Here is a 14346-nt window from a genome sequence, read left to right as displayed (position 1 = left end):
AAGATGTATCTGTACCTGTAAAACAACACAAACCTGTTATGCCGGGTATATCATGGTGTTTTGTTAGAATATAGTATTGAGATGACAATAGTGTAAAATATATAATGAAATCATTTTAATGTACCAAATAATTGTTAAATTACTTTATTACATAAAGGTAAGATGACTAGAATTATTCATGTTTTTCTATATGTCTCCAAAAAGATTTGAGAGTAGAACTGGTCCCAGTTTTTGAAACTACTTAAAAGATCTGGTGTTAGATGGTCAGTCGTTTCTGAAGTATAGTGTACTCAAATCAGTAACTGATAAGAAGGTGTGAAGAATGTGTTAGTTGCCTTTAGTGGTCTTTAGACTAACTGCCCAGACCTGTTCTGTAATGTGAATTTTTCCAGATAAAATGTGAGCCAATGTGTCTTCATCATGCTCTGCATGTCTTATCTTCTCTCCATGTAGTTGAGCACTGCCTGGTTGAATATAGCGAGGAAGAAGTCTGCGTCGTCTTTTGTTATGCACATAGGAGGCTTGATCCTGAAAGTCTGGGGGAGGAAAGAAAAATTATTTTCTTTTTGGGGTGAACTGTTCCCGTTAGTGTACATTCATTGCTTACTGTGACTATTTCTATAAGTTCAGACAAGCAAGATTCCTGAGGCATTGAGCGACCATGCCACTACAGGACCGAAGCGAATCCCTGGAATACCTTTTCCATTGCACAACATCCCCAGCTATACACCTCATGCATTCATGTTCCATCTCCGCACGAATCACTTTACATATAGACCCTGTCACCTCGCCTACCTGTCCGTACAATCCCCCTTTTCCAATCAGCACGCCCATGTCTTTAGTGTCCTCGAAGATCTCAGCCATGGCCTCTCGAGGGAGCGGGTCTCTGGTGACCTAGACATGGGTTTGAGAGAAATGTCAAAGTGGGTTTTAAGAGAGCGATTTCAAGTATGCTGCTTGATTAAACATGTTTTTGGTTAGAAAATGTAATGGAATAGTTTTCTCAAAAATGAAACTTGGGTCATTTACTCACCCTTATGTCATTCCAAACCTATGTGACTTTCTTTTGTTGGTACTTAAAGGAGATGTTTGGAAAAATGAAATAAAGTAATTATAATTAAAGTGATAAAGTACTGCCAAGCTCCAATTTTTGCTCAGTTTTACACACACACACACACACACACACAGACACAGAAAGTGAAATGAACCAATATTACAGTGCTTTTTGGAGCTTGGCTAAAGTCACCTTCCACTTTCATTAAATGGAAACCAGCAGCTTTGACTTTCAGCAAAATATCTCCTTTCATGTTTAATGAAAGAAAGTCAAATAGGTTTTAGAAAATCAAGAAAGTGAGTGAATGTTCTTTTTTAAGTACTTCTTCCAATCAGTGAATTTCCATTTTAATAGCACGGAAATCTGCAGAAATGTCACTGAAGCGTACTTTGTGTGTCTGTATTATCTTTCTAGACGCATTCCTCAAACAGTTTCCAGTAAATAACCATAGGTAAGAGAGGTTCGCTGGGTGTTTTTAACTCCGGCAGAGAGCGGAGTGTGTTTCTGGGAATGTTCAAACATGCTGTCTCATTGCTATCTGCTGTAGTTAATGACTAACAAGTTTTGTTGCTCATTCCCTGTGAGGAAAATGACATACACTCACAACAAACACTCTGAATCATTAACTATTCCATCTGGAGCTAAAGTAACTCCTACATTCGACTCTTCTCGTACCTCAAGGTCAAGAAACCATGATTTGCTCTGCAAATAAAGTTTAATGAAGTGAATGCACAATCACAAAGCTTAAGGATTTTCACATTGATTTCTGAAGCGAGCAAAAGCCTGAGGTGTCATTGGGATTAACATTCACAAAACAAGAGGGTTTAAGACATTTAAAGCTGAAGCGTGTCAGTTTTTATGCAGATACTTTTGCATCTGCATTTGTCTCTACATGAATTTTATTCTGAGCTCCTTTTAGAAGACAAGCTGCAGTAGTTTGTGCTTAATGCACTCAAACCTGAAAGGTAAAAGTGAGGTTACAGCATCAGATGAGAGGCAGTTTCCATCATTAAAGCTGTACACAGTGGGACACGTGTACCGCCAGATGTCTTTGTGTATTCAAGGCATGAGTTCAGGTGGAACGAAACGTCTTTACTAAAGATCCTTCAGCTGACAAATATGTACTCCATGCTGTTTTCGTAAGCTGGGGAGTTTGTACTTGCGGATCCTTGCTGACATTGGGCAGAAAATAATGTAGGCTAGCTTCTATAACAAATAAATATATAGACTCGCTTCATTCATTCTTTTTAAGATAGGGTAACATATAAAGATAATGATAAATGGTTTGTATTCTTACAAATTATTAATCCCAATCATATACAGCAGGTCATAAGTACGCATATTTATTGTAGATAATCTTTTATTGGATGTATGTGAAACAGACAGATTAAATGCATGTAACTTTCATTCATTCACCTTGTCTTTGACCATCTCCACCCCGATTTGAAGACCTTTTCCCCTCACGTCGCCGATGATCTCGTACTTGTCCCGGAGTTTGGCCAGTTCGGTCAGTAGGTATGTCCCCACATCAGCACTGTTCTCCTGCATCTTGTCTTCTTTTATTGTCTGAAAGCAACATACAGCTTTCAATTTCAAGTATTTATTAGCTAGTATGAATCATATAATACTTTAAATAATGCAGTTCCATCCATCCATCATTATACTATTATTTAGATTTTTGTTCTAGTTTATTCATTATCTCATTTAAAATGACATTTTATGTATTCACTATTGCTGATACCAAATATTTTATGATGTACATTGTTGTAGTAGTTTATAATCAGTGCTGGGTAGATTACTTCGTTACTGATTATAAATTACATGACAAAAAAATGTAGGTGGTAATGTAATCTATTAGCTTTCAACTTTTTAGATAAATGTATTCTTACTACTTTTTGATTACATTTAGATTACTTTGACCTAACTCATTTATCACATAGATAGAAATGTAGGGTTGAATAGAGAAATTTTTAATTGCAAACTTTGTCTCCTTCAAAGTGAAATTATTTCTCTAAATCCAGTGGTAACCTGATTAGTGGCCGGTGTGTGCAATTCCAAAACAGGAAGACTTTCTCAATCTATATCCTCTGAGTGTGCAGTAGGCATTTTTAAGAAAAAAAAAAAAAAAAAGAATTAGGGAGAATCAATAAATTTGTCTGATTGATATGCAATTGTAATCAATAAAAAAGATGACCGTATTCTCATACGAGCATTTTAAAATGAAATATAATCTAATTACAAGTACTTCATTTTTGGAATCTGATTATGTAATCCAGTCATCCAGATTACATGTATTCAGTTACTATACCTAGCACTGTTTACTCACTCACAACTATGTAGATACCATAATAATTATTTACCATAATACCACAACTCTTATTTTATTTTTGATCTAGTTTATAATTTATCACACTTAAAATTACATTTTATGTAATCACAATTGCTGACACTAAAACTAAATAAATAAAACTAACAGTATACAGTACTAACAACTAAAAAGTCAAATGATCTGTACTTACATCTAGCACTGATGAGGCGACTGCGCAGGCTAATGGGTTTCCTCCGAATGTGTTGAAATGAACTCCCTTCGCAAATGATCTGGCAATCTCTGCAAAATACGCAAATCAATTGATATCAATGCTGAAAACTACAATCAATGCATAACCAAGCGGCAACATTCTAATCTGAAAAATGAAGCCTACCCAGAAGTGCGAAAAACTGCAATACATCGAAAATCCGCTAGGGGCAGGTCCCAAAAGGGAGCAAATGTCCATAGACCCCCATGTTAAAATGTCCGTTTTCACAGCATAAATTCATGTTTTTACAGGTTGGTCCCATGGACTTCTATTGTATTTTTCGATAGGTTCTGAGTGCCTGACAACTGTGAGGGGGGTGAATTTTTTTTCTAACTCGTTAGTTTAGATCGTATTTAAATATAAAATGTATGACAAATAAGGGCGTGGTTAACTTTGATTGACAGCTTGATAACGAGCATAGGCTGCGCCGAGTGGAATTCCTGAAATTTGACGTCTCGGCCATGATCTGACACAACACATCATACCACCTCTGTATCCTTTCTGAACATTAGGATTTCCCAAGATTTTCCAAGATGGCGCCGCCCATACCCCCCATAAACGGCCTCAAAACCGTTCTTCAGAAAGTCTATGGGTGACGTCACAGACGTTTGTCCATATTTTTTACAGTCTATGTGCATAACACACTCATGACAAGATGCTTTAAGTTTTTAGGTTTTATTCATTTTGTCAGAAATGTATTTTTTAGATGTGTTCAAACTTTTCAGGGTGTATGTGACTTAACACAATTCTCTCTCTCTCTCTCTCAGCTTCTCACAGGATAAAGAGCTAACAGCGAGAGCCAGAGGACCAATTAGAGTGAATGAAAAAATAGGAAAGTGAGCAGTGGCACTCCAGCCTGCTTTCAGCGGTCAAGAATGTGGGACTAATGAGGAATTTGAACTCATTATTTGATCCACATGTGTGAATGAGGTGAATGTGGACCTGTGGTACCACATTAGGAGCGCTATCTCAAATAAAATTTTCTTAAAAAAAAAAGAATATCCTGCATTTAACGCAGAGCTTTACAATATGAAATACTCAACCAGAGCTTTTTAAAGTCACAAAGCGTTGAGGTGAACACAACGTTGAGCCTATTAATGCAACATGAGAGAGATTTAATTTATAATTTGTGGTTAATTTTGTTCGGATAATATTTTAATTGACTGCCATGTGGGAACTTAAATTTGAACTAACTACTGGGTTCATAGCGCTGCTTCTTGTTTCACCGTTCCCTTTTCTGCATAGCCCCTCATTAAACTTCGAAGAATAAGACTCAGTGTGTGTGTGTCTCCACGTCTAAAGGCAGTTCAATTAGACTATGAACGCAAACTTGCTAAAACAGAATACATTTTAAAAACCCATTGATATCTTAAATTAGCAAATCACACAATAAGTTAATCAGAATTTGGCTGATTTAACAGTAATAAGCACTAGCCTCACCTGCTGTGGTGACTAAAGCCCCCATCGGGAAGCCATTCGCAATGCCCTTTGCCATGGTAACCATGTCTGGAATGACATTATGTCCTTGAAAACCCCAAAAGTGGCTCCCTGTGCGGCCAAAGCCAGTCTGGACCTAAAAGAACAAAAAATACCAATAAAAAAATATATTTTTTCACACTGTAATTGTGATTTTTCAAAGCTGTAAGTACAAAGATTAGAGCAGTATGTTTTTCAAGAAAATACTTAAACATTTCATTTTTAATTCACTGTGTCACTTGCCATTTCTTTGTTATTATTTGTGAAATTTACTAGCAATTTACAGTGAAAAGTAAATCTTACACCAAAAAACTATTGCAGTGCAGGAATAAAGCAAGTATTTACATATCACAAAGGCGTAAAACAAAATAAAACAATTGATTCAATTTTGGAAGTGTTTTTGTGTAAAACATTTTTTTTTTAATTAATTATTCTGCGTACCTCAGTTTTTGCATTGGACATACAGTTCTTCAGTTGAAATGGGCTGTTTGGTAATTGCATAGTAATAATATAGTAATATTTTTTTCAGTATGCATGCCTGGAGAGTATGCAAATTATGTGTATGCATGGAATACCTGGACAACTTTTGTCAAATTGTACGACATACAACAAAGTGTTAAGATTCCTATTTCGTGTTCCCCTGTTTTGTGTGTTAGGACTCTTATTTTGATATGTAATTCCTGTTCTCATGGTTTCTGTGTTTTACTTCCTGTGTTAGCCTTGTTTCCTTAGTGCCTGGTTTGTTTCCATAGTTACTCTCATTAATCTCATTAGCTACTAATCACTTTCACCTGTTCCTTGTTCAAGCCGTTGGTTATCTTATGCATTTAAACACCAGTGTTGTCTGGTGTTGTCCTTGTTGTCCAGGAGCTACACATCAAAACAAGAGTCCTAAGACACAGAACTGTGAAAAAGGTATCTTAACTCAACGTATGCTTACTGTAAACAACAATGCACTTAACTTAAACCTCCATTTCAATTTGTTTTTAAGATGACAATCGGACAGCACTTGTGCATTATTAGGTTACGTACTGTCTGAAATAATTGTAAATGTATTGATTGTCATACACTTTTTTTTTTTTAAACATAAAAGGCAGTATGCAGCAAATTTTGCATTTTAATTCAGCAAGAACTGTCCAGTTATTGTCTAAAATGTTATTTTGAATTAAAATGTCTAAGAAACAGCACAGGTATATCTGTTTACTGCATTAGAGTGACATAGTATTCATTTCACTAGGGCTGCGTCCGAAATAGTATACTCTGAGTAGGTACTTATTTTGATTAAATAATTACTTCACGACTGCTAAAAAAGTATTTTCAATATAGTATGAATGTGTGTAGTATGAATGTAATCCGGACGTACTACATTCGTTATATTGTCATTATTATGTGAACTACCAGCTACAATTGCATCGCTTCACAGCCATTCACAAATCCTCTCCCATGGCCTCATGGGATAGTAAAGTGTCCATCTTAAGAACACTTCAGAATCTTGCTTGGAGGTAGTAAGTAATCTGAGGACTTTTGCCAACTGTTTTATGAGTACTGTGAATTCAGACCTACTACATTTGTCACATGCTTTTTTTGTTGTTGTTGCCTACTATATAGTAGGGGAGTATGCGATTTCAGATGCAGCCTAGGGTTTGTTTTTAAAAAATATAAGAGTGATAATTCTGAGTCATCTCTACTATCTGAAGCACCAATCATGCATGTTTGGCTTCACTGATGTACAGAATAGGATTTACTAGCAAATTCTTCAGACCTCATCCGCTATACAGATTCCTCCTTTCTCCCGAACAACCTGGTAGGAGTCTTTGAGGTAGTTTTTTGGAAACTGAACAGCCCCACCAACACCCTGCAGAAAGATGAAAATCATGATATAACTTGTCACATGTTAATATTTGAGGGCAATGAGCTTGTTAGTGGTATTTTGTTTTTATAACAGTACACTAACATATCGCATATTTGTTGATTTTAGTCAGGGCTGGAAAAATATGCAATAAATCTAAAAATGCAGACATAATGTAAAGTATTGACAGACTTCACTTCCATGGATGCTGCTGGCCTGTTTATTTAATTACACTTGGATGAAAATGGAAGCAGTTACTGATCAGAATCATTTTATATAATTATAAACATTAAATGCAATCTTCCATTAACTAGACTGTGCTACAATATACCATAATACAGCAAAATACTGACATCCTGCTTTGAAAATGCGAGTTATTTGCACTTATGTTGTACTAACTAACTTATTACATCTTTTAGCAAAGTGCTGGGTAATGGATGTGGTCTTGTTTGTCAGCTAAAATGCCACTTATCATATGAACGACGCAAATTACTCAATACTTGCAACTGGACAAGAACTGTGATAGTTGAAGTATATTCAACTACAGCAGTTTCAGTGCTGATCTTTTAGGACACGCAGTTTATATTTTCAGAGCATTTGTTTGTGAATATAATTACATTTACACAGATTCAGTGTAATGTATGGTGTAATAAAACCTGGATGGGTTCTGCAAAGAAGGCAGCAATACGATTGGAAACAGTTGTAGCAAGCATCTCTTTGAGCTGACTGATATACATATCATTCGCCTGACAGTGACCTGAAAACAGACAGAAACAGAGATTCGCAATCTATGATACATGACATTTGTGCTAACAATTGAATAAGAGCTGGATTTGATGAAAATGCGAGTGGTGCTTGTGCAGAACTTGCTGCAACAGTGCTAGGGCCTTGTGAGTGGTTGCCAGGGTGTTGCTAAGATGTTCTGAGTGGTTTTAAAGTCCAACTGAAATCAAAATTGACCCTATTTACTTTGTTAGCGCATATTACTAGTCTTGTGGTGAAAAATCAATCCGTGCAAGTTAATACACAGAAAAAAATTGTTTGCCGTCGTAATCTTTAATCAAAGTCTGAAAAGTTACTTCCGGTGTGGAATGGCGTTCCTTCTCTGATGTAGGTTTGACGGCTTGGGTTGGGAAACGCTTAACCACTCCCCTCAAAATGTTAGTCTGTTATGAGCAGAGATGGAGAGGAGGAGCGCTAGAGTAAAACCCCGCCCTCTGTTAAATATTCCTTTTCACTGGGAAATACGTCACAACACTGGAGAAAAGCCGTTTGCAACTTCCGGTTTTTCTTTTTCTTTTTTAAACAGTTTAATTGGGAAATTTCCTGATGCTTAAAATGTTTTGACCAAATGAGACAATCATACCTTGTGCTTTAAACACATCTTATTTAGCTACAGTATTTAACAGGGAATCACTAATTTTGAAGATCTGTTTGTTTTTTGTTTGTTTTTTTCAGTAACATAGACATAAAGAAAAAAAATATATATTTATGGTAACACTATAGTTCAGGGTTAATTTAACTATTAACTTGCTGCTTCTTAGCATGGATATTACTAGGAAATTGGCTGTTTATTAGTACTTATAAAGCACATATTAATACCTTATTCTACATTCCTTAATCCTACCTAAATTTAACAACTACCTTACTAACTATTGATAAGCAGTAATTAGGAGTTTGAGGCAAAAGTCGTAGTTAATAGTTCTTTAATAGTGAGAATTGGACCCTAATCTAAAGTGTGACCATATTTATAGTATATATATTTGTTACGTTTGGGTTAAGGTTAGGCTGTAGATTTCTAATATATTATTAGCTTTATATAAAAACAGTAGAAGTCGATGATATGTCCTCATTATGCTAATTTGTGTGTGTTTGTACCTGGGGAGCAGCTGCATTCTCGGATGGTTTGAACTGGAGAGTCTCTACAGTGGCTTCCTCCCCAGAGGCCGCTGAACACATCGGGACACATGGTCTACAATCAACACAACCCACATAGGAAATAAAACTCACAAAATGTATCAAAGTTTTGCTAGACAAATCTCACAACTCAAACACATACAGTTTTAAAACCTGCTTTTCAAATATGAAAATGCTCTATATTCTCAGAATTCTTTTTTTTTTTTTTTTTTTACTTGAGAATTAGACTAAATTTTTTTTCTTGATTAAATTAGATTATAAACCTCACTAAATGTTATGCTTAAACCAAGAAAAAAACTATTTGCAACTAAGAAAAATAAACTTAATTCAAGAAAAACTTCATATATAAACTGATTTTTAGATATTTTAATTCTTTAAAAAAAAAAAGAAAGAAAAAGCACTGTCTAAGAAAATGTTTGGGGTTCTTTTTTTCCTTTATTTTCTTTTTGCAATGGCACTTAAATCATTAAATAAAAGGCTGAAATAAAATATATTCATATTTTGTATGGGTCTTTTAACTTTATTTCTTAGAATTGCAGCTATATTTCTCAGAATTGCGAATTTATATTTAGATTGCAATTCAGATTTTATAACTCGCATTTGCGAGAAATAAATATGTCAGAATTGTGAGATTAAAAACTTGCAATTACCTTCTGTATTTGTTTTATTCCAAGGCGGAAACAAGCTTCCACAGATATCATCTTATGTACTGGGTTGTTATTCAAACCTCATGAGGTCTGACAGTAATTCTGTTACTTTTGCATTAAACACATACACCAAAATAACTTCTGATGTTTCCTCTTATAATTTGGTTTGTGGACTTGATACCGAGGAATATCACATTATAAAGCAGGTAGCTGACAGAAGGAGAGATGTGTGGGTGTGAGATGTACATTATGGCAGCCCAGAGAAGAGGGGATGGGATATTTGTAATCTGCGTTGGACGTCAGACCTGTCGCTTGTGGACTGCCACCGTGATAAGAACCCCTGCGCACACAAACACAAATGATGCAGTGATTACTGTATCTATGGTTGAACAGGGCTGCTTGAGCTGACACCAACAGATTGCCCAAGAACTTGTCTTCCTCGTCTTCCATTTGTTCAGGTATTGGAAAGATTTATTGGCAAATAAGTTCAATCACCTGAGAGTGATGACGTCAAAATTTCCTGTGTGAAGTCGGGCCATTAGCACTGCAAGGTCATTCGCCTCCGAGCCACTGTTGGTAAAATACACAACCTAGAAAAAAAGACCATCACAATATTACAAAGGGAAATATATGTAAAGTATTAACATATTCTGCATGCATACATTTATCATTTAAAAGTTTTGTGTCAGTAGGTAGTTATTCTAATGGTTTTGAAATAAGTCTCTTCTGTTCACCAAGGCTGCATTTATTTTAATCTAAAATACAGAAAAAAAATGGTATACTGTGAAATTATTAAAATTTAAAATGGCTATTTTCTATTTGAATGTATTTTAAAATGTAATTTATTCCTGTGATGGCAAAGCTGAATTTTCAGCATCATTACTCCAGTCTTCAGTGTCACATGATCCTTCAGAAATCATTCCAATAATTCTAATATGCTGATTTCTTATTATCATCAATGTTGTAAACAGTTGTGCTGCTTAATATTTTTGTGGAAACCGTGATACATTTTTTCATGGTTATTGATTAATAAAAAAATGAACAGCATTTATTTAAAATATAAATCATTTGTGACATTCTAAATGTATTTACTGTCACGTTTGATCAGTTTAATGCATCCTAGCTGAATAAAAGTATTCATTTATTTTTCTTTATTTTTTTATTTAAAAATAGCCCCTTTCCTATGATATAAAGGCAGCTATATATTGTCATGTTTAAAGACCCACTTTATCCACCTTATTTTTAACGTTAGAGCTTCTGGTGTCATTCGCTTCCAGTTATTTTCAGCTGTTTAAAACGGCTTAATTCACCCAAAAATGAAAATTTTGTCATTACTCACCCTCATGTCGTTCCAAGACCTTCATTCATCTTCAGAACACAAATGAAGATATTTTTGATTAAATCCGAGTTTCTGACCCCCCATAGACTGCAACGTTATTACCACTTTCAAGGCCCAGAAAGGTAGTAAAGACATCATTAAAACAGTCCATGTGACTACAGTGGTTCAACCTTAATGTTACGAAGTGACGAGAATACTTTTTGTGTGCAAAAAGCAAACAATTTCCTCTCTTCCATGTCAGTCTCTGACGCTGTTCATGTAGTAAACACAGTGCAGCGCTTCCGGGTTCTACGTCAGAACGCCGGCTCAGTATTGGCCGGCTCCTGCGTCAGCATCGCACGTATGCGACTATTTTAAAGATGTCTTTACTACCTTTCTGGGCCTTGAAAGTGGTTATGAAGTTGCTGTCTATAGCGGGGTCAGAAAGCTCTCAGATTTCATCAAAAATATCTTCATTTGTGTTCTGAAGATGAACAAAGGTCTTATGGATTTGAAGCGACATGAGGGTGAGTAAATAATGACAGACTGGGTTAACTATCCCTTTAAATGTATTGTTGTAATTGTAAAAACACTGGTGTGTAGCACAAACGGATTACCATTTAGTGCATTGTGCTATTTTCTTCGTATTTACCTATAGGGGCTAATGAATCAAAAGTATCCAAAAAATAGCTTACTTTCACGTTGCAAAATAAGGTGGATACTGTAATTTTTTTTAAAATATATATAACATAATTTGGACAATATTTAATTTGTATCAATTTCCCTATTTTTTTTGTATCTTCAATAAAAATAATGAATCTAATTTCCAACATTAAAAAGCACAATGAAATGTAATAGCATCAATTTCTGTATATTTATCATTTCTTTATTATATAAGGAGGAGATCCTTTGATTTGTTTTATTGTTATTTATTGATTAATAATAACATTTTGCTTATGGTTTTATTTTTATATATATATATATATATATATTAGTCATTTAATTTTATTTCATTTACAGTATATTATATTTTTAATACTTTTCCTAAGACAAAACAGCCCGGACCCCAGTTTGAAATCCGGCTATGCTCAACCTTCCACTTCCAGCAGTGAAAACATACCTTCAGCGGGTCTGGCAAAAGGGAGGCAAGTTTCTCTGCATACTCCTGCATTTGTGGGTACACGTAGATGGGTGTTGTGTGCCATAGACGCCTTAGCTGTTTCTCGGCTGCCCGTGTCACCTTCCTGCAACCACATTCAAACTTCTGATTCGATTTTAGAGCTAACACCATTTCATAAACAAAAACTAAGCCCATGTAAAAGCTCAGGGCAATAACATGCAGAAACAAGTAATTAATCTAGGCTAATTGCAGTCATTTATTTAATTTCAAGCAAACTATAATGCACAATCATGAAATAAACAAATAAAGATGTTGCATGGCAACAAATTGAACCTTACGGGTTACAGTGTCCTACACTGACGGTGGCCACCCCCGCAAACAAGTCCAGATAGCGTCTTCCATCCACATCCCACAGCCACTGCATGTAACCCTGGTTTATGAAGACTGGCTTCTTGTAATATGTGACCTTCATGGTCATGGGGTTGCAGTTGTGTTTCCTAATCTCTAGTAAACGGCCTTTAGACATGCCCTATAGGAGAATTCATTCATGCTTAAAGATAAATTGATTTCTCTGTGTATTTGATGATTTGATTTCTCCATGTGAATTATTATGAATGCCCCCAGACATTAACCTCTTACCTGATATGGCTCAGGTTTATAGTCACATGGGGGAATCTGGGGGAGGACAGGTGGTGTGTGTTTCACTGCTGAGTTTTGGCATAGCACACCTGGGCAGAGGTACATTTTAGTGCTTAGAAATGCATAGGGACAGTTCTATCTGTCTGTCTGTCAACGTGAAAGAAGTTTGTTTGAAGTCTTTGCAAATTTATTAAAAATAAAAAACGGGAAAAAACATTCACAGCCTTTGCCATGACACTCAAAATTGAGCTCAGGTGCATCCTGTTTTCAGTGATCAACCTTGAGATGTTTCTTGATTTGACATGATTTGGAAAGGCACACACCTGTCTATATAAGGTATCACAGTTAACAGTGCATGTCAGAGCACAAACCAAGCCATGAAGTCCAAGGAAATGTCTGTAGACCTCCGAGACAGGATTGTATCGAGGCACAGATCTGGGGAAAGGTACAGAAAAGTTTCTGCAGCATTGAAGGTCCCAATAAGCACAGTGGCCTCCATCATCTGTAAATGGAAGAAGTTTGGAACCAAGTTTGAAACCTGCTCCAGAGCGCTCTGGACCTCAGACTGGGGCGACGGTTCATCTTCCAACAGTACAACGACCCTAAGCACACAGCCAAGATAACAAAGGAGTGGATGTGAACTCTGTGAATGCGTGGCCCACCCAGAGCCCAGACTTGAATCTGACTGAACATCTCTGGAGAGATCTGAAAATGTCTGTGCACTGACGCTCCCCATCTAACCTGATGGATCTTGAGAGGTTCTGCAAAGAATGGGAGAAACTGCCCAAAAATAGGTGTGCCAAGATTGTAGCATCATACTCAGAAAGACTTGAGGATGTAATTGGTGCCAAAGATGCTTCAACAAAGTATTGAGAAAAGGCCGTGAATACTTATGTGATTTTCTTTTTCTCTCGGTTTTTTTTTTTTCAAAGATTTCAAATAAACTTCTTTCACATTGTCATTTTGGGTTATTGTTTGTAGAATTTTGAGGAAAATAATAAATTGAATCCATTTTGGAATAAGGCTGTAGGCCCTAACATAACAAAATGTGGAAAAAGTGAAGCGCTGTGAATACTTTCCAGATGCACGATAGATAGATAGATAGATAGATAGATAGATAGATAGATAGATAGATAGATAGATAGATAGATAGATAGATAGATAGATAGATAGATAGATAGATAGATAGATAATGGTGACAGGGCAGTCATTCGTCATCAAAGATACCGTGGTATTGTCATGGTAATGTTCAAACCAGAGCAAACGCATATACTGTTGTTATTCGTCCTTTTTTGTTATGACAGGACCGTTATGGTCGGAGTATAAATACGCAACACAATTATGCAAAACATTACACTAATGTTCCGGTCACTTTAAATGTGGAGACAAAAACACTGCATTCTTACCGCCTTCTTTGTGGAATTCCACACAAACGTTCACGGATTTCCACGAATCCGTTTTCCCCAACACAGACGGGCCGTGCAGCCGAGAACAAACTTTATGCATTATTACTGTTTTCAGAACAATTCTTCTGCAACTAATCTAAAATGTAGCCAAAGTGTTGAGAAGCGGCGAATTCTTCCCCAAAGAGTGCTCGGGGAGGGTCGGGCTCAACCAATGACATGTGAGGGTAAAGTCTGTCTCGAGGCTTTTCACTGAGAAGTGTCGTCCGGTCCGTCCCTTCACACTCACAGAGAAGTGCTGTTCGTTTGGATTTTAAATTGTTACATTTAATATGTGGCTAAAAGTA

At 36.1% G+C, this 14346-nt stretch overlaps 1 protein-coding gene across 1 annotated transcript; it reads right to left on the bottom strand.

Annotated features, from left to right (window-relative positions):
• Positions 1 to 95: 95 nt before the first annotated feature.
• agxt2 (alanine--glyoxylate aminotransferase 2) lies at positions 96 to 14215 on the bottom strand. The gene is made up of 14 exons (XM_079846780.1): positions 14003 to 14215; positions 12597 to 12685; positions 12296 to 12486; positions 11958 to 12081; positions 10015 to 10109; positions 9766 to 9859; positions 8834 to 8927; positions 7612 to 7712; positions 6869 to 6961; positions 5071 to 5203; positions 3574 to 3662; positions 2471 to 2620; positions 796 to 894; positions 96 to 536 (listed from the first exon to the last, which is right to left on the bottom strand). Exons 1-14 carry the CDS (start codon positions 14100 to 14102, stop codon positions 435 to 437), a joined length of 1554 nt encoding a protein of 517 aa, XP_079702906.1. The 5' UTR covers positions 14103 to 14215; the 3' UTR covers positions 96 to 434.
• Between the last annotated feature and the right edge of the window lie 131 nt (positions 14216 to 14346).

This window comes from Squalius cephalus (genome assembly GCF_949319135.1).
Source record: "Squalius cephalus genome assembly, chromosome: 17".
NCBI classification, from domain to species: Eukaryota; Metazoa; Chordata; class Actinopteri; order Cypriniformes; family Leuciscidae; genus Squalius; species Squalius cephalus.
The sequence above is the reverse complement of the archived record's forward strand: the minus strand, read 5'-3'. Positions and strand labels throughout refer to the sequence as shown.